Source organism: Ranitomeya imitator, chromosome 2, assembly GCF_032444005.1.
Source record: "Ranitomeya imitator isolate aRanImi1 chromosome 2, aRanImi1.pri, whole genome shotgun sequence".
In the NCBI taxonomy this organism is placed as follows: Eukaryota; Metazoa; Chordata; class Amphibia; order Anura; family Dendrobatidae; genus Ranitomeya; species Ranitomeya imitator.
In genome coordinates this window covers 393882903-393907841 of record NC_091283.1, presented here as the reverse complement: position 1 = coordinate 393907841, position 24939 = coordinate 393882903, and the positions used below count along the sequence as shown (strand labels likewise).

The following is a 24939-nucleotide window of genomic DNA, read 5'->3' as shown; positions in this document are numbered from 1 at the left end:
TAGCTCCTTCAAGCCAATGTCGCCACTCCTCGAATGCCCACTTCATGGCCAACAACTCCCGGTTGCCCACATCATAATTGCGCTCAGCAGGCGAGAATTTTCTAGAAAAGAAGGCACAGGGTTTCATCACCGAGCCATCAGAACTTCTTTGTGACAAAACAGCCCCTGCTCCAATTTCAGAAGCATCAACCTCAACCTGAAAAGGGAGCGAAACATCTGGCTGGCACAACACAGGGGCAGAAGCAAAACGACGCTTCAACTCCTGAAAAGCCTCTACAGCTGCAGAGGGCCAATTGACCACATCAGCACCTTTCTTGGTCAAATCAGTCAACGGTTTAGCAATACTGGAAAAATTAGCGATGAAGCGACGATAAAAATTAGCAAAGCCCAGGAACTTCTGCAAGCTCTTCACAGATGTCGGCTGAGTCCAATCGTAAATGGCCTGAACTTTAACAGGGTCCATCTCGATAGTAGAAGGGGAAAAAATGAAACCCAAAAATGAAACCTTCTGAACTCCAAAGAGACACTTTGACCCCTTCACAAACAAGGAATTCGCACGAAGGACCTGGAACACCATTCTGACCTGCTTCACATGAGACTCCCAATCATCCGAAAAGACCAAAATGTCATCCAAATATACAATCATGAATCTATCCAGGTACTCTCGGAAGATGTCATGCATAAAGGACTGAAACACAGATGGAGCATTAGAAAGCCCGAATGGCATAACCAGGTACTCAAAATGGCCCTCGGGCGTATTAAATGCCATCTTCCATTCATCACCCTGTTTAATTCGCACAAGATTATACGCACCACGAAGATCTATCTTGGTGAACCAACTAGCCCCCTTAATCCGAGCAAATAAATCAGACAGCAGCGGCAAAGGATACTGAAATTTGGCTGTGATCTTATTAAGAAGGCGGTAATCAATACAAGGTCTCAAAGAACCATCCTTCTTGGCCACAAAAAAGAACCCTGCTCCCAATGGTGACGACGATGGACGAATATGACCCTTCTCCAAGGATTCCTTTATATAACTCCGCATAGCGGCGTGCTCTGGCACAGATAAATTAAACAGACGGCCCTTAGGAAACTTACTACCAGGAATCAAATTAATAGCACAGTCGCAATCCCTATGAGGAGGTAGGGCACCAGATTTGGGCTCTTCAAATACATCCCGGTAATCTGATAAAAACTTAGGGACTTCAGAAGGAATGGAAGGCGAAATTGACAGCAATGGAACATCACCATGTACCCCCTGACAACCCCAGCTGGACACAGACATAGATTTCCAATCCAACACTGGATTATGGACCTGTAGCCATGGAAACCCCAAAACGACCACAACATGCAGATTATGCAACACCAAAAAGCGAATATCCTCCTGATGTGCAGGAGCCATGCACATGGTCAATTGAGTCCAGTACTGAGGCTTATTCTTGGCCAAAGGCGTAGCATCAATTCCTCTCAATGGAATAGAATACTGCAAGGGCTCCAAGAAAAAACCACAGCGCCTGGCAAACTCCAAGTCCATCAAATTCAGGGCAGCGCCTGAATCCACAAATGCCATTACAGAATAGGACGACAGGGAGCAAATCAGAGTAACGGACAAAAGAAATTTAGACTGTACCGTACCAATGGTGGCAGACCTAGCGAACCGCTTAGTGCACTTAGGACAATCGGAGATAGCATGAGTGGATTCACCACAGTAAAAACACAGCCCATTCCGACGTCTGTGTTCTTGCCGTTCAGCTCTGGTCAAAGTCTCAGAGAATACCGCCAGATGGTGCATAGCTTTACGCTCACGCATGCGCCGATCGATCTGAATGGCCAAAGACATAGACTCATTCAAACCAGCAGGCGTGGGAAATCCCACCATGACATCCTTAAGGGCTTCAGAAAGACCCTTTCTGAAAATTGCCGCCAGGGCACATTCATTCCACTGAGTAAGCACAGACCCCTTTCTAAACTTCTGACAGTACACCTCCGCTTCATCCTGACCCTGACACAAAGCCAGCAAGATTTTCTCTGCCTGATCCACTGAATTTGGTTCATCATAAAGCAATCCAAGCACCAGAAAAAACGCATCAACATCACGCAATGCAGGATCTCCTGGCGCAAGGGAAAATGCCCAGTCTTGAGGGTCACCACGCAACAAAGAAATAATGATTTTTACCTGTTGAACTGGGTCACCAGAGGAGCGGGGTTTCAAATCTAGAAACAGTTTACAATTATTTTTGAAATTCAAGAACCTAGATCTATCCCCAGAAAATAAGTCAGGAATAGGAATTCTAGGCTCTAACATAGGATTCTGAACCACAAAATCTTGAATGTTTTGTACCCTTGCAGTGAGATTATCCACACAAGAGGACAGACCTTGAATGTCCATATCTACACCTGTGTCCTGAACCACCCAAAGGTCTAGGGGAAAAGAAAGACAAAACACAGTGCAAAGAAAAAAAAAAGGTCTCAGAAGTTCACTTATCCCTCTATTGAGATGCATTAATACTTTGGGCCAGCTGTACTGTTATGACCTGGTGGTTAGGAGCACCCGGAATGACCTGATAGTTAAACCTCATACAGGACGAGCTCTGGGATGTGGGAGCTCTGCTGACCGCAAGCCTTAATCCTATCACACACACTAGAAATAGCCATGGAGCGCTCCTGACCAGACCTAGGCGCCTCGTCACAGCCTAAGAACTATCTAGCCCTAGAGATAGAAAATAAAGCCTACCTTGCCTCAGAGAAATTCCCCAAAGGTAAAGGAAGCCCCCCACATATATTGACTGTGAGTAAAGATGAAGTCACAAACGCAGAAATGAAACAGGTTTCAGCAAAGGGAGGCCAGACTTACTAAATAGACAGAGGATAGGAAAGGTAACTTTGCGATCAGCACAAAAACCTACAAAAGACCACGCAGAGTGTGCAAAAAAGACTCACGGTGCGGAGGGGCCACTCTGCATCCCAGAGCTTCCAGCTAGCAAGACAAAATCATGATAACCAGCTGGACAAGAAAGCAGTGAACAAATAATGACTATCAGGAACTTAGCTTCTGCAGGAGAAGGCAGGTCACCAGAGAGATCCAGGAGCGAACTGAACCAATGCAAAAACATAGACAGCTGGCATGGAGTAACGATCTGAGAGGAGTTAAATAGAGCAGCCAACCAAAGGATAAACCACGTCACCTGTGAAAGGAACCTCAGAAGCAGCAGCTTCACTCATAGCCACCAGAGGGAGCCCATAGACAAAACTCGCCGAAGTACCATTCACGACCACAGGAGGGAGTTCGACAACAGAATTCACAACAGCTTTGTGCATCCGTCTGTGGAAGAAAGGGTGGCATTGTATGCAGATGACCTTTTGGTATTTCTTTTGGATACAGAGGATTCATTGTTAAACGCTATAACTATGATTAACCAGTTTGGAGATTTTTCAGGGCTTCAAATTAATTGGGAGAAATCCATGTTAATGCCAGTGGATGAACTTTCTCAAGCATCCAACGTGAGTCAAACAAGACTTAAAGTGGGAAAGAGTTTGAATTTGGATCCGCTATACATGAAATTCCAAGCAAACGTCAACACCTGGTGTAAATTACCATTATCAGGTTAAATTGGTTAAAATGATTATCTCATTTTTGGAAGCAGGTTATTTGGAGGAAAATACGACTAAGCTCCCTACTATAGTCCTTATGAATAAAACGTGGGAAAAGACTAACCAACTCTTTAATATTGAGGGGTTTACTCCAGTTACTTCTATATGGCAAAACCCAAAGTTGTCAGAAATATTCAGGTTAGAGGACTTCAGCCCCTGGTGACCAGCAGGGATCCTATTTATAGATCAACTTCAGTTGGATGGTGTCTTTAAAAGTTTTCAGCCGTTAAGAGATGAATTCCAGCTACAACATACCGTATATACTCGAGTATAAGCCGACCCGAGTATAAGCCTCCCCCCTCCCCCCCTAATTTTGCCACAAAAAACTGGGAAAACTTAATGACTCGAGTATAAGCCTAGGGTGGAAAATGCAGCAGCTACCAGTAAATGTCAAAAGTAAAAATAGATACCAATAAAAGTAAACTTAATTGAGACATCAGTAGGTTAAGTGTTTTTGAATATCCATATTGAATCAGGAGCACCATATAATGCTCCATAAAGTTTATGATGGCCCCATAAGATGCTCCATATTAAAATATGCCCCATATAATCCTGCATAAAGGTTAATAATGGCCCCATAAGATGCTCCATAGACACATTTGCCCAATATAATGCTGCACAAATGCTGATTATGGCCCCATAAGATGCTCCATAAAGATATTTGCCCCATATAATGCTGCACAAACCTTGATTATGGCCCCATAAGATGCTCCATACAGACACTTGCCCCATATACCGTAATGCTCCACAAACGTTAATTATGGCCCCATACAGACACTTGCCCCATATAGTGCTGCACAAAGGATTATGGCTCCATACAGACACTTGCCCCATATAGTGCTGCACAATGGCCCCATAGATGCTCCATACAAACACTTGCCCCATTTGCTGTTGCTGCGATAAAAAAAAACTCACCTCTCCGTCGCTCAGGCCCCCGGCACTTTCAATATTCACCTGACTTCGCTCCATCTTCAGCGTCTTCTGCACTGACGTTCAGGCAGAGGGCGCGCACTAACCACGTCATCGCGCCCTCTGACCTGAGCGCCACTGCAGAAGACGCTGACGACGGAACAGCGCCGGAACGGGGAGCAGGTGAATATCACGCAGCGCTCCCCTCCCCGTTACACTCACCTGCTCCTGGCGCTGTGCAGTCCCTGCTTCCCCGTAGCCGCAGCTTCATTCTGTACTGAGCGGTCACCGTTACCGCTCATTACAGTAATGAATATGCGGCTCCACCTCCCATAGAGGTGGAGCCGCATATTCATTACTGTAATGAGCGGTACCATGTGACCGCTCAGTACAGGAAGAAGCTGGGGCGCCGGGGAACCAGGGACTGCACAGCGCCAGGAGCAGGTGATTATAATTAGACAGCCCCCGCTCTCCCTCCCCTGCCGACCCCTGGGTATGACTTGAGTATAAGCCGAGAGGGGGATACTCAAGTATATACGGTATGTACTTTTCTCAGTACCTTCAATTGAGACACGCATGGCATACTCAGAAGTCCCTTACTCCGCTTAGAAAACAATAAATGATTATGGGTTCTATGGCTGGGAACCAGGGTTGTGTCGCTGGTGCAATTTCTAGATTCTATCAACTACTCCTTGCCCAGGTTATAGATAATCATCAGTTGAAGCTTAAAGAAAAATGGGAGCAGGATGTTGGGGTGATTGACGATGAGCAGTGGGATGACATATTATCCTCAATTCCCCAGCTGTCCACTAATGAGGCAAAAAGGTTGTCAGAGATGTACCTGCTGCATTGGGTATACAAGACTCCCAAATTCCTGCATAAAATTGGGGTAAAAGAGGATGACTTGTGTCCGAGATGCTGTTCGGGACCTGCCGATTTGCTACATATGTTTTGGTCATGTGGTTCCATCGGGAAGTTCTGGACCCAAGTCATAGACCACATAAATATGGTGTTTGGGGTTGTGATTCCTATGCATCCTCTGGTTTGTGTCTTGGGCTTTGTGGATGGGGTTGCTGAAGATGCAATCGTAAGGTTGGCACTTAAAAGAACGTTATATCAAGCCAGGAAAATGATAGCAGCACACTGGTTGGACAGGGCGCCACGTACGTTTAAGGAATTTATGGAAAAAAATAATCTTCTGCAACGTCTGGATGAAGGAGTATATCATAATGTCCTTCCCGTTTCAGGTGAAAGCGAAAGAACTTGGGGACCCGGGACTTATTTTTCATTTATTTGCACATGAGTGTACAGATTGTCGTATTCAGCTTAACTATGTTGATTAATATAATAAGATAATTGCTAATTGCTATGTGGTGCAGAACAAGGAGGGGGTTTGGATAGGTGTGGTCTTTTGTTGTATGTTGAAAAATTCTATAAAAATTTATCTGATTTAAAAATAAAAGAATGAAAGTTCTGCATCATGAGATGTTTGTACCGTTCCAAAACAATTGCACCATTTACATACTGGAATATTATGATTGTAAAAAAGAAAGTTACTGAGGTTTTCAGGCTGAGAAATGTATTGTGCACATAACAGACAGTGCAGCCTGCGGCTCACTAGTTATGTTTCTGCCTTCCATATTGGGGTCCGGAGTTCAAATCCCCAACACTGACAAGGGTCAAACGTAAATTTAGAGACATCCACTTAGCACAGTGTCCGGTGTTCTACAAAACTATGAACACAGAAGACTCACTCCTAAAGCAGAGAGATAACTATATAAAATAATGTGAAAAGGTTTTTTTCGTTTTGTTTTAGCGAGAAATCCCTATGTGTAAAATCCACATTAAAAAAACATTCATCCAGTGACTGAGTAGAGCCTGTGACTTCGCTGCATTTAGTGGTCACTACTCACCTGTGCAGTTATCTGTAGGAATCTCCTCTTTACCCCGCTCATCACCCCTCACATATGTCTCTATAGTAATAATATGGGTCAGATCTTCACCCTGAAACAAAGATTGTAAAAGTCACAGATGGAGAAGTTGTATAAATAGATTAAAAAAAAACAGAAATAGTAAATGAACATAGCGTCCAAAAATGACACCGTATGTGGCCTTCATGGTGCCCTAGGCAATTTAAATGGTCACAAACCCTACTGGTAAGTCAGACTAAGGGTGTGTGCACAAGATGTTTTTCACGTGGATCCTGCTTGGAACCCATCTGAAAAACAGATTTGCAAACGGCTGAATGACATCGTGAGCATACCCTAAGGGTACACATACCCTTTATTAAGTAGTAAAAGCCCCCATACACAGAGTAACGTCGTCCTCACCTGCTGATACCAAGGGGTTTTGCTGACAGTTTAATGTGTATCGGTGCCTAAATGATGACATCAGTGGAGATAACGATTTCAGATTGCAGACAGCAGATCCTTTTGTTCTTTAAGACATAAATCGTCGGCATATATATCTTGTTGAGTCCTCTTCCGTCCCTGGCTTCCTGGATTGAGGAATCCAAGTAAATGACACGCAGCACAAAGGTTGTGTGTTCATAAACAGGGGTAGCCCCGGAGCACGCCTGCCTCACTGGGCGCTGCCCCTTCTTTATATAGTAAGAAGTTAGGCATTTACAGACATGCGCACAAGCGCTCATATTTCATAATCACTTACAAAGCAAATCTATACTAGTGAAAAGTTACAATATCTGGTATGTGGGTGAAAGGCTACAATATCAAGGAGAAATGCGCGCGTGATTACTTCTATAAAAGGAAATGTCAAGTTTGCTGTGCAGAAGCAGATTTCATCTGGGAGACAAAATGGATCCTTTGGTTCAGTCTGGTCTCCACAATTCCCCCCTTTGACATAGTCTTTTATTATTTGTCATAAATTTTTGCATGAAGCTTGTGCATTTTCTTCTTTATGCAGCAGTATACTAAAATATAAAAGAAAATTAGTACGGCAATAATAAACTTTATACTCTTGCATCTATTACACAAAATTTATTTGTGCATACTGAGATACCCTTGAGTACAATCTTGAATAACACATATATGATTACAATAATCATAACTATATGTATTATGCTCTGCATAATCCCGGCAACCCACCCACCGATCCCTCTGAACCAGTTGGCTGGGTTAAGAAAAGAAAAGGTATCTGACCACCAGCTATCCTTATTCTGGTCATTGTCTTTGTCATACTGATCTCTGAGTCGTTGTACGTCCTTTAATTTAAATGTCATACTCATAGTACTATTCGGGTCTATATAATGACAGCAGGTGGGTCCAATGATTTGACACATACCCCCTTGTGAGGCAGTTAGGTAATCCAATACCAGGGTATGTTGGTTGATGACTATTATAAGCTGATTCTGTACAGCTACACTAGTGTTTAGTATATCCAATATATCCCAGATCTGATCATCTAGATAATCCGTGGCTCTAACTAATTTATCCCACATTTGTGTTAACATAGGATAAATAAAAATGGTACTAGCAATTTTGTTGGGAATTCCCATTTGTACTATATGTGGCCTCCCTGAGGGACGTGGTGAGTTATCTGCAGCTCTTTTATATAGTGTGTGCTTGGGTACGGCTTGCATATTCACTTGTTTATTTGAAATTATGAAAGTAGCTGGGGTTAGGCGTCCTAATGTACAAGTACCCTTTATACCTACGGGAAGCCATTTATATGCTCCTTCTCCGCATATCCAAAATGTACCCTCAGGCAGATCCCATAGAGCTGAGTGCTGCAATACCAATCTGTGAGCCAAATCCACAAAACTAGATACATTTTGAAGCATACACCAAGAGGGTTTTTGTCCCAAGGGGCTAAAGAATTTAGTCTTTCCCATGCCTTCGTTGTGGTTAACATTATTAACATCAATATCATGAGTTTTATACTGCTTTTTTGCAATGGCTTGCATGTATCCATGATGCCTTTCCTTCAAGCTTGACTGATGTAGGTGTTGTCAACAGGACTTGGAAGGGTCCGTCAAATCTTGATTCAAGAGCCTTTCTGGTGTGTCTTTTTATATAGACTTGATCACCTGGTTCCAACTTGTGACTTCCTTCAGTGTTATCAGGATCTGGAAGGGAAGCAAAAACTTGTGCATGCACCTTAGTTAATTGTTTCTGAAGATTTTGCACATAGGAAGTCAGTGATTCAATATTTAACACAAGTTGCTGTGGAAAGTAACATCCTAAATTGGCAGTCCTGCCAAACAAAATTTCATATGGAGACAGTTTAGTCTTACCCCTTGGGGTATTGCGTATTGAGTAAAGGGCCAGTGAAAGGCATTCTGTCCAAGGCTTTCCTGTTTCAGCCATGGCTTTCTGTATTTTTAATTTTAAAGTTCCATTCATGCGTTCTACCTTACCAGAACTTTGAGGATGATACGGAGTGTGTAACTGACTTTCAACACCCAACATTTTTAGTACATTTTGAAATATTTCTCCAGTGAAATGAGTACCCCTATCTGACTCGATCACTTCAGGGAGACCATAACGGGGCACCAGTTCGGTAACTAGCTTTACAGCAGTGTTTTTAGCTGAAGCCTTCCAAACTGGATAGGCCTCTGGCCACCCCGAGAACATGTCCACACACACCAACACATACTCATACCCATTACTCTTTGGCAGCTGGATAAAGTCTATCTGCAACCGTTGAAACGGGTAGAGAGGTCGGACGTGGTGCTTCATAGGGGTCTTTGCTGTCTGTCCGGGATTATGTGTCAGGCATATAGCGCATGCAGCACAATAGTCTCTTGCGTAGTTGCCAAAACCTGGAGCCAACCAGACTTGCTTTGCCAGTAGTGTCATTGCATTTGCAGACACATGCGTAGGGTGATGTAATCCACCAACTACTATCGGGTACCAGGCTCTAGGTAGACATATTAGTCCATTTTTCTTCCAAATTCCCTCTTGTTCTTCTGCCCCTTCCTTTTTCCACCTGTCCCTCTCCTCTTCTCCTGCATCTTCCTGTGCTTGTCTCAGTCTATCTTCAGTATTTTCTGTGAGGTTTACAGTATGGACCTGTTGTAAGGGTTTGACTGCTGCTGCTTTGGCTGCTTTATCAGCCCTATCATTTCCCCTAGATTCCCTAGTGTCGAGTCTCACATGTGCAGCTACCTTGATTACTGCTACTTCTTTTGTTTCTTGTGCAGCCTCTAAGATCTGTTTGATCAGAGAAGCATGTTTTACAGGTTGTCCTGACGCTGTCATGTAACCTCTAGCTCTCCAGATTACTCCAAAATCAAACACAATACCATGTGCATACCTAGAATCAGTGTATATATTAGCTGTCTGATTCTCAGCTATTTTTAGAGCTTCAATCAATGCTGTTAGTTCTGCTTCTTGTGCAGATTGTTTCGGTGGAAGCGGTTCTGCTTTGAGAGTTTCAGATCCTGACACAACTGCATACCCTGTATGGAAGTTACCTGTGTCATCTGCAAACCTACTACCATCTATAAACAGCTCTAAATCTGGATTTTGAAGTGGTGTTTCGGATACATTGGGTAAGCCTACCGTTTCTTGTAAAATGAGCTCTGTACAATCATGTGTGTCTGTAGGGAAAAAATTTGTGTGTGTATCAGTGTCCTTATTCCCCCCTTCAGACTCGAGAGGTAGCAGTGTAGCTAAATTGAGAGTCTGAAGCCTTGCAAATGTGATAGTGGAGGGTAGCAGCAAAGAACACTGAAGCCGCAAATGTCTGGCCATGGAGATGTGTTTTGGTTGGACCTGGTTTAATATCCCATAAACATCATGTGTAGTTTGAACTGTGAGTGGATGCTCTAGGACAATTTCTGATGCTTTGTCCAACAATAGTGAGACAGCAACAACTACACGTACACAGGTTGGCGCTGCTCTAGCTACGGGATCTAACCTTGCTGAAAGATATGCAATTGGTCTTTGTTTCCCTGCATGCTTCTGGGTAAGAACTCCTGTAGCATGGGAATCAACTTCTGCAGCCATAAGCTGAAATGGTTTGGTGTAGTCTGGTAGCCCTAACGCTGGAGCTGAAACAAGGGCATCTTTTAATTGTTGGAACGAAATCTGACCTTCTTTTGTCAACAAATAAGGTTCACTTTTTACACAGTCATACAGTGGTTGCATTAGTTGACTGGCATGTATAATCCATTGTCTACAATGAGACACTATTCCTAAAAATGCTCGTAGCTGTTTATGATTTCTAGGCTCATTCATCTGTCTTATTGCTTCAGTTCTTTGAGGTGTAAGATGCTTTTTACCTTGAGAAATGCAATGACCTAGAAAGACCACTTTGGTCTGACAAACTTGTAGCTTTTGTCTATTCACTTTACACCCTTCTTTTTCTAGAAAACATAGTAAACTCACAGTGGACCTTTCTGCAGTTTCTAGATCTGGGCAGCAAAGTAGTAGGTCATCCACATACTGCAAAATTACTACCTGTGGTTCGGGTTCAAACCTCTGAAGGACTGTTTGTAGGGCATTTGAATAAAGAGTAGGGGAGTGTATCATTCCCTGTGGAAGGCGTGTCCACGCCAACTGTTTGCCCTTAAATGTAAATGCAAACAAATGCCAACTGTCTTGGTGTAAAGGAACCGAGAAAAATGCATTTGAAAGATCTATTACAGTAAACACTTGAGAACTGGCTGGTATCTGTGATAGTAACGTATGAGGATTGGGTACAACTGGGGTGATTGGATCTAGAACTTTGTTTATTTCTCTTAGATCATGTACCATACGATATTTGGGCATAGAACCCTTATCAAGAGTTCTCTTCTTGACTGGATACAGAGGAGTGTTAGCAGGTGATTGTATCTCTACCAAAACCCCTTTCTCTCTATATCCCTCTATCTGTTTTGTAATCGCTAGTTCCTGCTGGGCACTCACAGGGTATTGTCTGAGCTGTGGGAGAACAGTTCCTGGTTGCACAGATAGTTTTACAGGAGAGATATGCAATAATCCCACATCAGTGTCACCCTGTGCCCACAGTGTTTCTGGGACTGTTGAGAGGTCTAGATCTGTGGTGTACTCTTTTTCTTCAGTATAATCCTCAAAAGCCTGAATTCTGACATATTGTTCTAATATTTCTGCATCATCAGGGATAGTCAGCATAACTGTGCCATCTTCCCTAAAATTGATGTTAGCTTCTAATTTCTTTAGGACATCAGTTCCCAACAAACATGTTGGGGCACCTCTGGCATACAAAAATCTGGATGCAAAACATTTAGGTCCTAGGGAGACCTCTAGGGGCACAGTGTATGGTAGTGTTTGAATTACCCCATCATAACCGTCAGCAAAAGTTGTTCGTTGTGAAATATCTTCCGGGTTTGGAAGAAAATCTTGATTCAAAATTGAGGAAGTTGCACCTGTATCTATTAAAAATGGAATCTCTCTTCCCCCCACATTCACCTGTATTATAGGTCTTCTAGCTGGTAGGGAAGTTTGTAACACATTGAGTCAATCTGAGTCTGGTATGGGACCATCCACTATGGATGTCTGTTGGGTGTCTGAGGGCTTATTCTTTGGTACAAATTTTCCTGATTTTATGTCTGCCTGCTTCTTTCTACATTCTTTCTGGAAATGTCCTGGTTTCTTGCAGTAATGACAGGGAAAATTATGTCTTGCCCTTCCACCTGTTGTGTTTGCTTGCGCTATTCTGACAGGCTTATGATTTTCTCTTAAATCCAACTCTATCCCTACGGCTTTTTGCCTGGCCAAGTGTGGGTCTTCCAAGGTTCTCCAATCAGGAGTTGCAGCCTTAAGTTTTTCCTTTACTTTTGGAGACAATCCATCTATAAAGGTTTTTGTAATTAACCTCATTATTCCTGGAGCGGTTAGATCTATTCCTTCATCTCTAAAATTATTCTCTACCCCTAGATAATATTCATCTACCGATTGTCCAGGTCTCTGAGCCACCACTCCCGTTGTTCCTCTCTGCCTCTGTTTCTGCCTCATGAAAACTATTAAATGGTCTACAAATTGTGTTCCTGATTCTATCGTTTGTAAGGCACCTTGTCCCGCTTGTCCCTCTTGTAGCTCCTGTCCCACCTGTGGCCTGTGTCCCTGTAGATGTGTTAGCAGTTCCTGGAAGAGACCAGGAGTCATTTTCATTCTACATAATTCCTCTCCATCTGCCCAGACTCCTGCATGAGTCTGCATAATTTGCTGTATATACTGTGCGAATCTAACTGGGTACTGGGTAGGATCTGGTGCATTATGTAGAAGAGACATTCCTTCAGCGGGGGACCAAGGGAAGTATTGTCGGGTTTGGTGATATCTAGTTGCCATTGCTCCATCTACACCAGTTTCTCTGAAGGGTTTCGGTACTATCCTAACAGGAGCTAACAATTGATGACCTCTGGGGGCCCCACAGGCAGAACATTCAGTTCTCCAGTCTGGATTCTGCTGGCCACAATTTTTGCACACCCATCCTTCCACCCCATTTAACCCAGGATATAAATTTGGTTTGGTTTGTCCTCCTTCAGAAGGTACAAATGGTTGAACATTCGGATCTAGGTAAGGAGGAGGAACTGAATGAGTCGTGGCACAACATTTTCCCGTACCCATACTCCATTTGGAAGTGTCTGGATCATACTTCCAATTCTCCTCTTTAGCTGTTTTTGAGACCTTTATCATACAGTGTATGATTTCTTCCCACCCATTGTCTTTGATAATTCCACCTCGTTCTTTACTCAGTCTTTCCCATTCAGTGCTAAACATAAGTGCTTCTGAAATTCCCAATTTTTCTCTTACCCTTCTGATCTGCCTTCTGACTGTCTTTCCACATCTTTCCTGTATGATATCTTTTGCTTCTACTTGTCCTAAGACGGATTTTGTCTGTTTATTTCCCATTTTTCTTTTCAATAATAGCTACACTTATGCTAGGTGACGTTTGGACAATCACCTCACTAGAGTGATGTCTCGTTGTCTTCTTTCCTAGGGAGCTAAGATATTGAAGGGCTGATCTGCTCCGTTCTTTCTAATGTGCAGAATAAACTTGATTCCTACAATGCACGCAAACAGGATCAGCAACACCAAACAGATCACCAAACTCTCCGTCTCTGTTATCATACTTGTCCCAGGCTCATGGACTCGTGTCCTGGGCTCATTCTATCAAACTCTTATCCAGAAATGAAGAAACAAGTTCTTAAAGAGAGTCAAGCATGGGCGGAGGTCTCCCCGAAAGGACGCAACCACATGACCCAGTTAGGCTGACTTCACTAATAAGACTTGTCCTAACAATTTCGGCTTATTGTTCTACGTACTTTTATCCTTCTTTCATAACATGCCACAACCTTCACACTTGTTCACACACTGCCAGGGACAGGACTCATAAATCTATACAATATGGTAACCCGAGTTTTATAGGTATCTACTCACTACTAGACTAACCCAGCGTGACACGGCTCGTAGAGATCTTTCGGATAATACAGGGCAGATAAAAGAGAACTAATAATGTCTCTTACCTGGCCAGGTTTTTCAATTCATTTGCCGTCCATTATCCCAGATCTCCGTTGTCCGTATCCGTAGGTGAATCTTGAGTAGACACTCTCGCCTCGGGTCCCTGTTTCGGGCGCCAAGAAATGTTGAGTCCTCTTCCGTCCCTGGCTTCCTGGATTGAGGAATCCAAGTAAATGACACGCAGCACAAAGGTTGTGTGTTCATAAACAGGGGTAGCCCCGGAGCACGCCTGCCTCACTGGGCGCTGCCCCTTCTTTATATAGTAAGAAGTTAGGCATTTACAGACATGCGCACAAGCGCTCATATTTCATAATCACTTACAAAGCAAATCTATACTAGTGAAAAGTTACAATATCTGGTATGTGGGTGAAAGGCTACAATATCAAGGAGAAATGCGCGCGTGATTACTTCTATAAAAGGAAATGTCAAGTTTGCTGTGCAGAAGCAGATTTCATCTGGGAGACAAAATGGATCCTTTGGTTCAGTCTGGTCTCCACAATCTAGCAGCAGTTCTCTCATTGAAAACAAAAGAGAGTGCTCAGTTTGCCAGCAGACAGCTTTCTTGAAGGTATGCGCACACGTTCAAGTTTTTTTGTGTTTTTTTCGTGAAAAAACGCGATAAAAACTCATTAAAAACGCATACATTATGCATTTTATCATTTAGAATGCATTCTGCAATTTTTGTGCACATGATGCGTTTTTTTCCGCGAAAAAAACGCATTGCGGTAAAAAAAGCAGCATGTTCATTAATTTTGCGGATTTTCGGCGTTTTTCCCACTATTCTATGCATTTGGAAAAAACGCAAGAAAAAACGCATCAAAAACGCATAAAAACCACACAAAAAAAGCATCATAACCGCGGAAAAAAAACTCGAAAAAAATACATGCGGATTTCTGGCAGAAATGTCAGGTTTTTGTCAGGAAAATTTCTGCCAGAAATCCTGATGTGTGCACATACCCTAAGTGTATAGGTCCCTTCACATTAAGCGACGCTGCAGCGATACCGACAACGATCCGGATCGCTGCAGCGTCGCTGTTTGGTCGCTGGAGAGCTGTCACACAGACAGCTCTCCAGCGACCAACGATCCCGAAGTCCCCGGGTAACCAGGGTAAACATCGGGTTACTAAGCGCAGGGCCGCGCTTAGTAACCCGATGTTTACCCTGGTTACCAGCGTAAAAGTAAAAAAAAACAAACACTACATACTTACCTACCGCTGTCTGTCCCCGGCGCTTAGCTTCTCTGCACTCCTCCTGTACTGGCTGTGAGCACAGCGGCCGGAAAGCAGAGCGGTGACGTCACCGCTCTGCTTTCCGGCTGACCGACGCTCACAGCCAGTACAGGAGGAGTGCAGAGAAGCAGAGCGCCGGGGACAGACAGCGGTAGGTAAGTATGTAGTGTTTTTTTTTTTTTTTTACTTTTACGCTGGTAACCAGGGTAAACATCGGGTTACTAAGCGCGGCCCTGCGCTTAGTTACCCGATGTTTACCCTGGTTACCAGTGAAGACATCGCTGGATCGGTGTCACACACGCCGATCCAGCGATGTCCACGGGATCCAGCGACGAAATAAAGTTCTGGACTTTGTTCAGCGACCAACGATGGCACAGCAGGGGCCTGATCGTTGGTCGCTGTCACACATAACGATTTCCTTAACGATATCGTTGCTACGTCACAAAAAGCAACGGTATCGTTAACGATATCGTTATGTGTGAAGGTACCTTATGAGGTCTTTAGTCAAACAATTGTTCAGTTGATATATCGGGCCTCATTCAGACAGTCATATTTTTAGTCTTCGTGTTGTTCATGTGTGCGATGATCTTGTATCAATAAAGTAAAGATCACTAAATCAAGATTAATACAGGATGAGAACCAACATCAGGACATGCATTGATCACCAGCAGAATATAAATACAGGGCTAGAAAAGCCCCATGAATACAGCACCGGAACAACAATCAGTACATGTATAGATCACCAGATCAAGATATGAATGCATCTCCAGGTCCATTGTCAGTACATAAATACAGCACTAGAATAATCATCAGTACAAGAATATAGCACCAATCATAGTACAGAAATCAATTTCAAAGTCTTGTCAGCCTCTGGAATATAAAATTGTGTGGCATGAACTTGCAAATTCCATTACGTCCTTAATAACGATAAGGCAATGATGGGAGTTGTAGTTATCATCTAACATTAGGCTGTGAAGCTTTGCTACTAAGTTTTTTATTCATGAAACGTGTGTGTATGTGCACGTAATGTAGTGTGAGTGCTTTAATATACACATACTGCTGCTTTCTCCAGTGTCCAACTACGTTCTTCTCTGCTTCTCAGTGACGTCACCGCAATTGCGAATAGCCGGCTCACTCTATACTGTGTGAACCTGAAGTATATTTTACAATTAAAGTCTATGGAGCTTTGTTCTGACACTCCATAGGTTTCCATTGAAAAAGTCACTTCTGGGTCACGCAGAGCACATTGTGACCCAGACAGTCTGTGTCATGGGGAAGCAGCGAAGAACGGTACTGGACTCCAGAGAGATCAGCAGTAGGTGAGTATGCAAATTTCATGAATAAAATACATAGTGAGAGTGGTTCTATTTGGGGAATATCTAATATATCTAATGTTTTTTTAAGCCTATTAATCCTAAGCAGATTAGGTCCTGATACCCCATCGATTTCTCAAAAAAAGTTTTAAAAGTGCACAGGTCAGGAGACAGGAGCCTATGACTCTCTCCTGCATCAGCTGTGTGTGCGCTCCAGAGAGATACACCTCTAAAAGTTTGTGACAGGGTCACTGGTGTCGTACATGAGGGGAAATATGTGTCACATACACTGCCTTGCGAAAGTATTTGGCCCCCCTGGAACTTTTCAACCTTTTCCCACATATGATTCTTCAAACATAAAAATACCAAATGTAAATTTTTGGTGAAGAATCAACAACAAGTGGAACACAATTGTGAAGTTGAACAAAATTTATTGGTTATTTTACATTTTTGAGGAAATTCAAAAACTGAAAAGTGGGGCGTGCAATATCATTCAGCCCCTTTACTTTCAGTGCAGCAAACTCACTCCAGAAGTTCATTGTGGATCTCTGGATGATCCAATGTTGTCCTTAATGCCTAATGATGATAAATGTAATCCACCTGTGTGTAATCAAGTCTCAGTATAAATGCACCTGCTCTGTGATAGTCTCAGGCAGTGGCGTAGGAAGGGGGGTGCGGGGGGTGCGGGGGGTGCGGGGGGTGCGGGGGGGGCGGTCCGCCCCGGGCGGCACAATGCTGGGGGCGGCCGGCGCTGCAGAAGAAGATAAAAAAAAAAAAAAGACGCCCCTTTAAATCTTCGGGCGGCGCCGTCCGCCGCCACGACCAGGGCCAGCTCCCCCCACCCCCGGGTCCCGCCCCCGCCCCCGCCCCCGCCCCCCGCTCTATACTCACCTCTCCTGGTTCCTGCGGCGCCGGCAGCTGCAGCCTCCTCTGACTCTGCGACGTCTCAGAGCAGAGGGCGCGATGACGTCACTACTGTGCGCGCCGCTCTGCCTCTCTGTCCTGAGCGTCGCAGAGCCGGAGAGACGCTGACTGCACCGGACCTGCGCTGGGAACGGGAGAGGTGAGGATTTTACTTTTTTTTTTTTTTCTTTATTTCTGACTGTCTGGGGCTGGGGCAATGCTGGAGACCATGGGGCAGAATGCTGGACACACTGGGGCAATACAGGAGACCATGGGGCAGATTGCTGGACACACTGGGGCAATACAGGAGACTATGGGGCAGATTGCTGGACACACTGGGGCAATACAGGAGACCATGGGGCAGATTGCTGGACACACTGGGGCAATACAGGAGACCATGGGGCAGATTGCTGGACACACTGGGGCAATACAGGAGACTATGGGGCAGATTGCTGGACACACTGGGGCAATACTGGAGACCATGGGGCAGAATGCTGGACACACTGGGGCAATACTGGAGACCTAGGGGCAGAATGCTGGACACACTGGGGCAATACTGGAGACCATGGGGCAGAATGCTGGACACACTGGGGCAATACTGGAGACCATGGGGCAGAATGCTGGACACACTGGGGCAGTACAGGAGACTATGGGGCAGAATGCTGGACACTCTGAATACTGGAGACCATGGGGCAGATCTCAGGACACATTGAGGCAATGCTGGAGACCCTGGGGCAGACTTCTGGACATACTGGGGCAATACTGGAGACCATGGGGCAGATTGCTGGACACACCGGGGCAATACTGGAGACCATGGGGCAGAATGCTGGACACACTGGGGCAATACAGGAGACCATGGGGCAGATTGCTGGACACACTGGGGCAATACTGGAGACCATGGGGCAGAATGCTGGACACACTGGGGCAGTACAGGAGACTATGGGGCAGAATGCTGGACACACTGGGGCAATACTGGAGACCCTGGGGCAGATTGCTGGACACACTGGGGCAATACTGGAGACCCTGGGGCAGACTTCTGGACACACTGGGGCAATGCTGGACACTGGGGCAGATTGCTGGACACACTGGGGGTAATATACTGGACACACTGGGGCAATGCTGGACACTGGGGGTAATATGCTGGACACACTGGGGCAGACTGCTGGACACACTGGGGAAAGGCTGGACACTGGGGCAGATTGCTGGACACACTGAGGGCAGATTGCTGGACACACTGGGGGTAATATGCTGGACATACTGGGGCAGATTGCTGGACACACTGGGGGTAATATGCTGGACACACTGGGGCAGATTGCTGGACAACATGGGGGTAATATGCTGGACACACTGGGGCAGATTGCTGGACAACATGGGGGTAATATGCTGGACACACTGGGGGCAGGACTTGAGGCATGGGCAGAATGTAGATACGGGGCATGATTGGAGACACGGGGCAGGATTGGATCATGGGGCAGGACGGATACGATGGAGGCTGGTGGGGCAGGATGGGGAGATCATATGGGGTAGAATGGATACTCATGAGGGCAGGATACGACAACATATGGCTGGAGCCAGGAATGAGATAAACGGGGCCAGGGTGGGGAATATTATTACCATAGGGGATAATTAAGGGATATTGTTACTGCAGTGATGTATTTATTTTATTTTTTGAGTATACTGTTTTAAATGGGGGGGCGGTCCTGTTACTGTGCAGAGTGACACTATATCACCTTTTTTTCTTCATGTGGTGTAATGTAGAAGTTGTGAAAAATTAAGTAATGTGTTCTGCAAGCGGAGCTCGAGATAACTGTGTTATTTCCTGCAGAAACGAGTCCTGGCTGGAAGGAATGATGGCGGTCTGTGCTGGATAAAAGATGAAGGACTTCACCTAGAGACGTCACTGGTGAGTCAGTGTTACCTATACACTGACACTATACACTGTATACTATATAGAGGTCCTGTGTATAATGTCACCAGTGATCTCTGTATTACCTCTACACAGACACTGCATACTAAGTACAGATCTCCTGTGAATACTGGCACTTATGGTGATAGTATTGTGTTTTTTTTTTTTATTACTGATCAGTATTGTAGTATTCAGTCACTATGTGGTGGTAATATGTGGTCTGGAAATGGTGCGGTGGTATTTGTCCCTTGTATGTAGTATTATTCGGTCACTATGTGGCCTGGTCATGGTGTGGTGGTATTAAGTCACAGGTGTGGCATGTGGGGGTGACACCATTAGGCCCAGTTTAAGTTCTACAAAACAGGAAAACCATTTTTGGTAACCTTTGTGTGTATTGAGCTGGGGGGGGGGGGCGCCAAACTCGGGAACAGCCCCGGGCGGCAAAAGCTCTAGCTACGCCTCTGCTCTCAGGGTTCTGTTTGAAGCACAGAGAGCATCATGAAGACCAAGGAACACAACAGGCAGGTCCGTGATACTGTTGTGGGGAAGTTTAAAGCCGGATTTGGATACCAAATGATTTCTAAAATTTTAAACATCCAAGGAGCACTGTGCAAGTGATCATATTGAAATGGAAGGAGTATCATACCACTGCAAATCTACCAAGACCCGGCCGTCCCTCTAAACTTTCATCTCAAACAAGGAGAAGACTGATCAGAGATGCAGCCAAGAGGACCATGATCACTCTGGATGAACTGCAGAGATCTACAGCTGAGGCGGGACAGTCTGTCCATAGGACAACAATCCGTCGTACACTGCACAAATCTGGCCTTTATGGAAGAATGGCAAGAAGAAAGCCATTTCTCAAAGATATCCATAAAAAGTATTGTTTAAAGTTTGCAACAAGCCACCTGGGAGACACACCAAACATGTGGAAGAATGTGCTCTGGTCTGATGAAACCAAAATCGAACTTTTTGACAACAATGTCAAACGATATGTTTGACATAAAGGCAACACAGCTCATGACCCTGAACACATCATCCCCGCTGTCAAGCATGGTGGTGGCAGAATTATTGTTTGGGTCTGCTTTTCTTCAGCAGGGACAGGGAAGATGGTTAAAATTGATGGGAAGATGGATGGAGCCAAATACAGGACCATTCTTGAAGGAAACCTGTTGGAGTCTGCAAAAGACCTGAGATTGGGACGGAGATTTGTTTTTCAACAAGACAATGATCCCAAACATAAAGCAAAATCTACAATGGAATGGTACACAAATAAACGTGTCCAGGTGTTAGAATGGCGAAGTCAGAGTCCAGATCTCAATCCAATTGAGAATCTGTGGAAAGAGCTGAAAACTGCTGTTCACAAACAATCTCCATCAAACCTCACTGAGCTCGAGCTGTTTGCCAAGGAAGAATGGGCAAGAATTTCAGTCTCTCGATGTACAAAACTGATATAGACATACCCCAAGCGACTTGGAGCTGTAATCGCAGCAAAAGGTCGCACAACAAAGTATTAATAATAATCTTTATTAAGTATTAAGTTAAAGGGGCCAAATAATATTGCACGCCCCACTTTTCAGTTTTTGAATTTCCACAAAAATTTAAAATAACCAATAAATTTCATTCAACTTCACAATTGTGCTCCACTTGTTGGTTCTTCACCAAAAAATTACATTTCCCTATCTTTATGTTTGAAGCATGATATGTGGGAAAAGGTTGAAAAGTTCCAGGGGGCCAAATAATTTCACAAGGCACTGTAGGTTACTTTCCTGTGTGATGTGAAAGCCATAAGTGTTTTCTCCAGCGGAAGCCTACCCACCATATCTCCACCTCCAGTGGCTGGAGTGGAAATAAATGTCTAGTCAGTTTTTTTTGTGTTCTGTGTTGTGTAGAGGCAAGCAAGCCTTAGGCTGACGCTCCTGAGAGAGCTGCCATATGTGTTGGCCAGAAGTGCTGGGCAGGACTGTTTATTAACTTTTTGTTTCCTTTAGAGCCAGAAAGGCTGTTTTTCTGTTACCATTTTGTGGTTTATGACACAATAAACCATCCAGAGACTTTAACCCACGTTTGCCTGTGTCTACCTCGAGGAGCAGATAAGTGAGCTGACCCGCCACAAGTTGTTTTGTTCAATTATTTGGTCTCTCAGAACTGCATACCCCACTGATCTGCTCAGAAATAAAGGGCCCAAAACAAATATAAAAAGCTCAGAAAAAAGTTTAGTAACTTTTTAAGGCGGTGTCCCACTTGCAACTACAATGCGAGAAACTCGCGCCAGTCTCTTACCTCAATACCTGGCACTGCCGCAGGCACTGGGGACCAGAGTGTGTGGATGCATGTATTTCTCTGCAGCTGAACACTCTGGCCTGAATTGCCAGCCGCAGTGCCGGGTATTGAGGCGCCAGTTTCTTGCATTGCACTCGCAAGTGTGACCCCGGCCTTATGTGCATTTATACTAGCTGATAATCGACAACCAAATAAGAGTTTTTTGTTTGTTTTTTTTAAAGCTGGAAATCATCAGATGCACAAGCAAAATGTCCATTGGGTTAAATGTTTTTTTTTACCTTACTGAAATATCATTGTTCTGAAGAAATTAGCAACCACCACACTGTCCTACCTCATGGATTACACCTACCACACCTTCCTCACTTATGTACTATGATCTCCACACTATCCATGCCTCATGCTGCACCCTTTTCGAAGTGTCCCCCTCACGCAAGACTGAACACAAGACATTCATAGACTTCTATACATCAAAGGGGAGATCTCATGACATCTTCTCTCCATCTACCTGATGATCCTGAGGAACATTGGGATCTTCTTGTTTACAGTCCTGTGGAAGAAGAGGATGGGGACATCTCTCTGGTGTTGTCCTCTTACTGGATATAACTGGAGGAAACACATTCAGGGACTGAATTCATTCTTTACATACAGATAATTATAGGTCGTTTGTATTTAGTCCTGTCTATTACCTGGTGATGTGAGGGATTGGGGAACCTCAATCATGACATCCTTGTACAGATCTTTGTGTTCTAAATATTCCCACTCCTCCATGGAGAAATAGACGGCGACATCCTGACACCTTATAGAAACCTGACACATACAATGATACAGTCATCCCCCAATCCCTCCATAGCGTTACTGTATAATGTCCCAGCATTCCCAGCACTGTCACCTCTCCAGTCAGCAGCTCAATCATCTTGTAGGTGAGTTCTAGGATCTTCTGGTCATTGATGTCCTCATGTATCAGGGGGTGAGGTGGAGGCCCCGTGATTGGGCTCAGGGGTCTTCCCTATCCCTCAGACACAGGGGCCTGACAGCGCTCACTAGAGGTCTTCTTCACTACTGTGTAATCCTGGTTATGGAGAGACACATTAATAAACCTCACTACAGACATTTCCAGAGTCCTCACCTCTCCAGTTTTGTCCATCTGTTATTCCCATAGATAAGAATGATGTAATGTGATGTCATCAGAATCTCTCACCTCTCCAGTAAGCCGGAAGAGGATCTCTAGGGTGAGGTGTAATATCCTCTCCGCCATCTTGTCCCTGTCCCTATCCATCCTTGTAGGGTCACTCAGGAGAATTCTCTTATATAGAAGATCTCCACTGAGAGGATCTGATATTGTAGGGACCTGAATGGGGAGAAGATGACGATGTAACATCATAAAGATCCCATGTAAGAAATCTCTGGAACTGTTACCAGCGTCACATGATCACTACATCCATTCATGGCCCCATTCTGCCCTCGGTATTATTATTATTATTTATTTATATAGCACCATTAATTCCATGGTGCTGTACATGAGAAGGGGTTACATCAAAATACAAATATCACTTACAGTAAACAAAACTAACAATGACAGACTGATACAGAGGGGCGAGGACCCTGCCCTTGCGGGCTTACATTCTACATGATTATGGGGAAGGAGACAGTAGGTCGAGGGTTGCAGTAGCTTCAATGGTGTTGAGGTGGCCGTGTGGTCTTTACAGGCTGTAAGCTTCCTTGAAGAGGTGGGTTTTCAGGTTTCTATGAAGGATCCAAAAGTAGAGGATAACCGGATGTGTTGGGGCACTGAATTCCAGAGGATGGGTGATATTCGGGAGAAATCTTGGAGGTGATTGGGTTAGGAGCGAATAAGCGTAGAGGAGAGGAGGAGGTCTTGGGAGGACCGGAGATTACGTGAGGGAAGATATTGAGAGATTAGTTTGGAAATATACGGAGGAGAAAGATTATGGATGGCTTTGTAGGTCAGTGTTAGTAATTTATATAAGGAAAAACTCCGGCACACTACAAGTCCAAAAAGAATTCTAAAGTTTTATTTTTCAATAATGTATGGCACATAATAGGATTTCCAAAAAAAGAAAGTCGTTCTGTACACTTTGTACACAAAGTGTACAGAACGTCTTTCTTTTTTTGGAAATCCTATTATGTGCCATACATAGTAACATAGTAACATAGTTAGTAAGGCTGAAAAAATACATTTGTCCATCCAGTTCAGCCTATATTCCATCATAATAAATCCCCAGATCTACGTCCTTCTACAGAACCTAATAATTGTATGTTACGATATTTTTCTGCTCCAGGAAGACATCCAGGCCTCTCTTGAACCCCTCGACTGAGTTCGCCATCACCACCTCCTCAGGCAAGCAATTCCAGATTCTCACTGCCCTAACAGTAAAGAATCCTCTTCTATGTTGGTGGAAAAACCTTCTCTCCTCCAGACGCAAAGAATGCCCCCTTGTGCCTGTCACCTTCCTTGGTATAAACAGATCCTCAGCGAGATATTTGTATTGTCCCCTCATATACTTATACATGGTTATTAGATCGCCCCTCAGTTGTCTTTTTTCTAGACTAAATAATCCTAATTTCGCTAATCCATCTGGTCATTGTAGTTCTCCCATGCCCTTTATTAATTTTGTTGCCCTCCTTTGTACTCTCTCTAGTTCCATTATATCCTTCCTGAGCACTGGTGCCCAAAACTGGACACAGTACTCCATGTGCGGTCTAACTAGGGATTTGTACAGAGGCAGTATAATGCTCTCATACATTATTGAAAAATAAAACTTTAGAATTCTTTTTGGACTTGTAGTGTGCCGGAGTTTTTCCTTATATATATTATTGTTTTCTCCTGAGCACCTCCCATTGCAGTGAGCACCTTCCTCATCGTGGCAGTGTTAGTAATTTAAACTGGATATGCTGGGAAATTGGGAGCAAGTGAAGGGATTTGCAAAGAGGGGAAGCAGGAGTGTAGCGAGGAGAGAGATTAACTAGTAGGGCAGCAGAGTTAAGGCTGGACTGGAGGGGTGCGAGAGTGTTAGAAGGTAGGCCACAGAGGAGTATGTTGCAGTAGTCCAGGCGGGAGATGATTAGGGCATGCATGAGCATTTTGGTAGAGTGTGGGTTGAGGAAAGGACGGAATCTGGAAATATTTTTGAGCTGGAGGCGACAGGAGGTGGCGAGATCTTGGATGTGCGGTTTGAAGGACAGGGCAGAATCGAGGGTTACTCCGAGGCAGCGGATTTTAGGGACAGGGGAAAGTGTGATTTCATTTATTTTGATTGATAGATCAGGTAGGGAAGATATGC

The 24939-nt window shown here is 44.3% G+C and overlaps 1 protein-coding gene across 1 annotated transcript in view; it reads right to left on the bottom strand.

The window, feature by feature from the left end:
• The window catches only part of LOC138666658 (oocyte zinc finger protein XlCOF7.1-like), a 144985-nt gene that overhangs the window by 11205 nt on the left and 108841 nt on the right, over positions 1-24939 (bottom strand). Inside the window, exons 16-19 of the mRNA XM_069754848.1 lie at positions 22527-22640; positions 22324-22444; positions 22143-22240; positions 6474-6564 (exon numbers count right to left, since the gene is read on the bottom strand). Of these exons, the coding sequence (XP_069610949.1) occupies positions 6474-6564; positions 22143-22240; positions 22324-22444; positions 22527-22640 (424 nt within the window). The remainder of the gene's footprint in view (positions 1-6473; positions 6565-22142; positions 22241-22323; positions 22445-22526; positions 22641-24939) is intronic.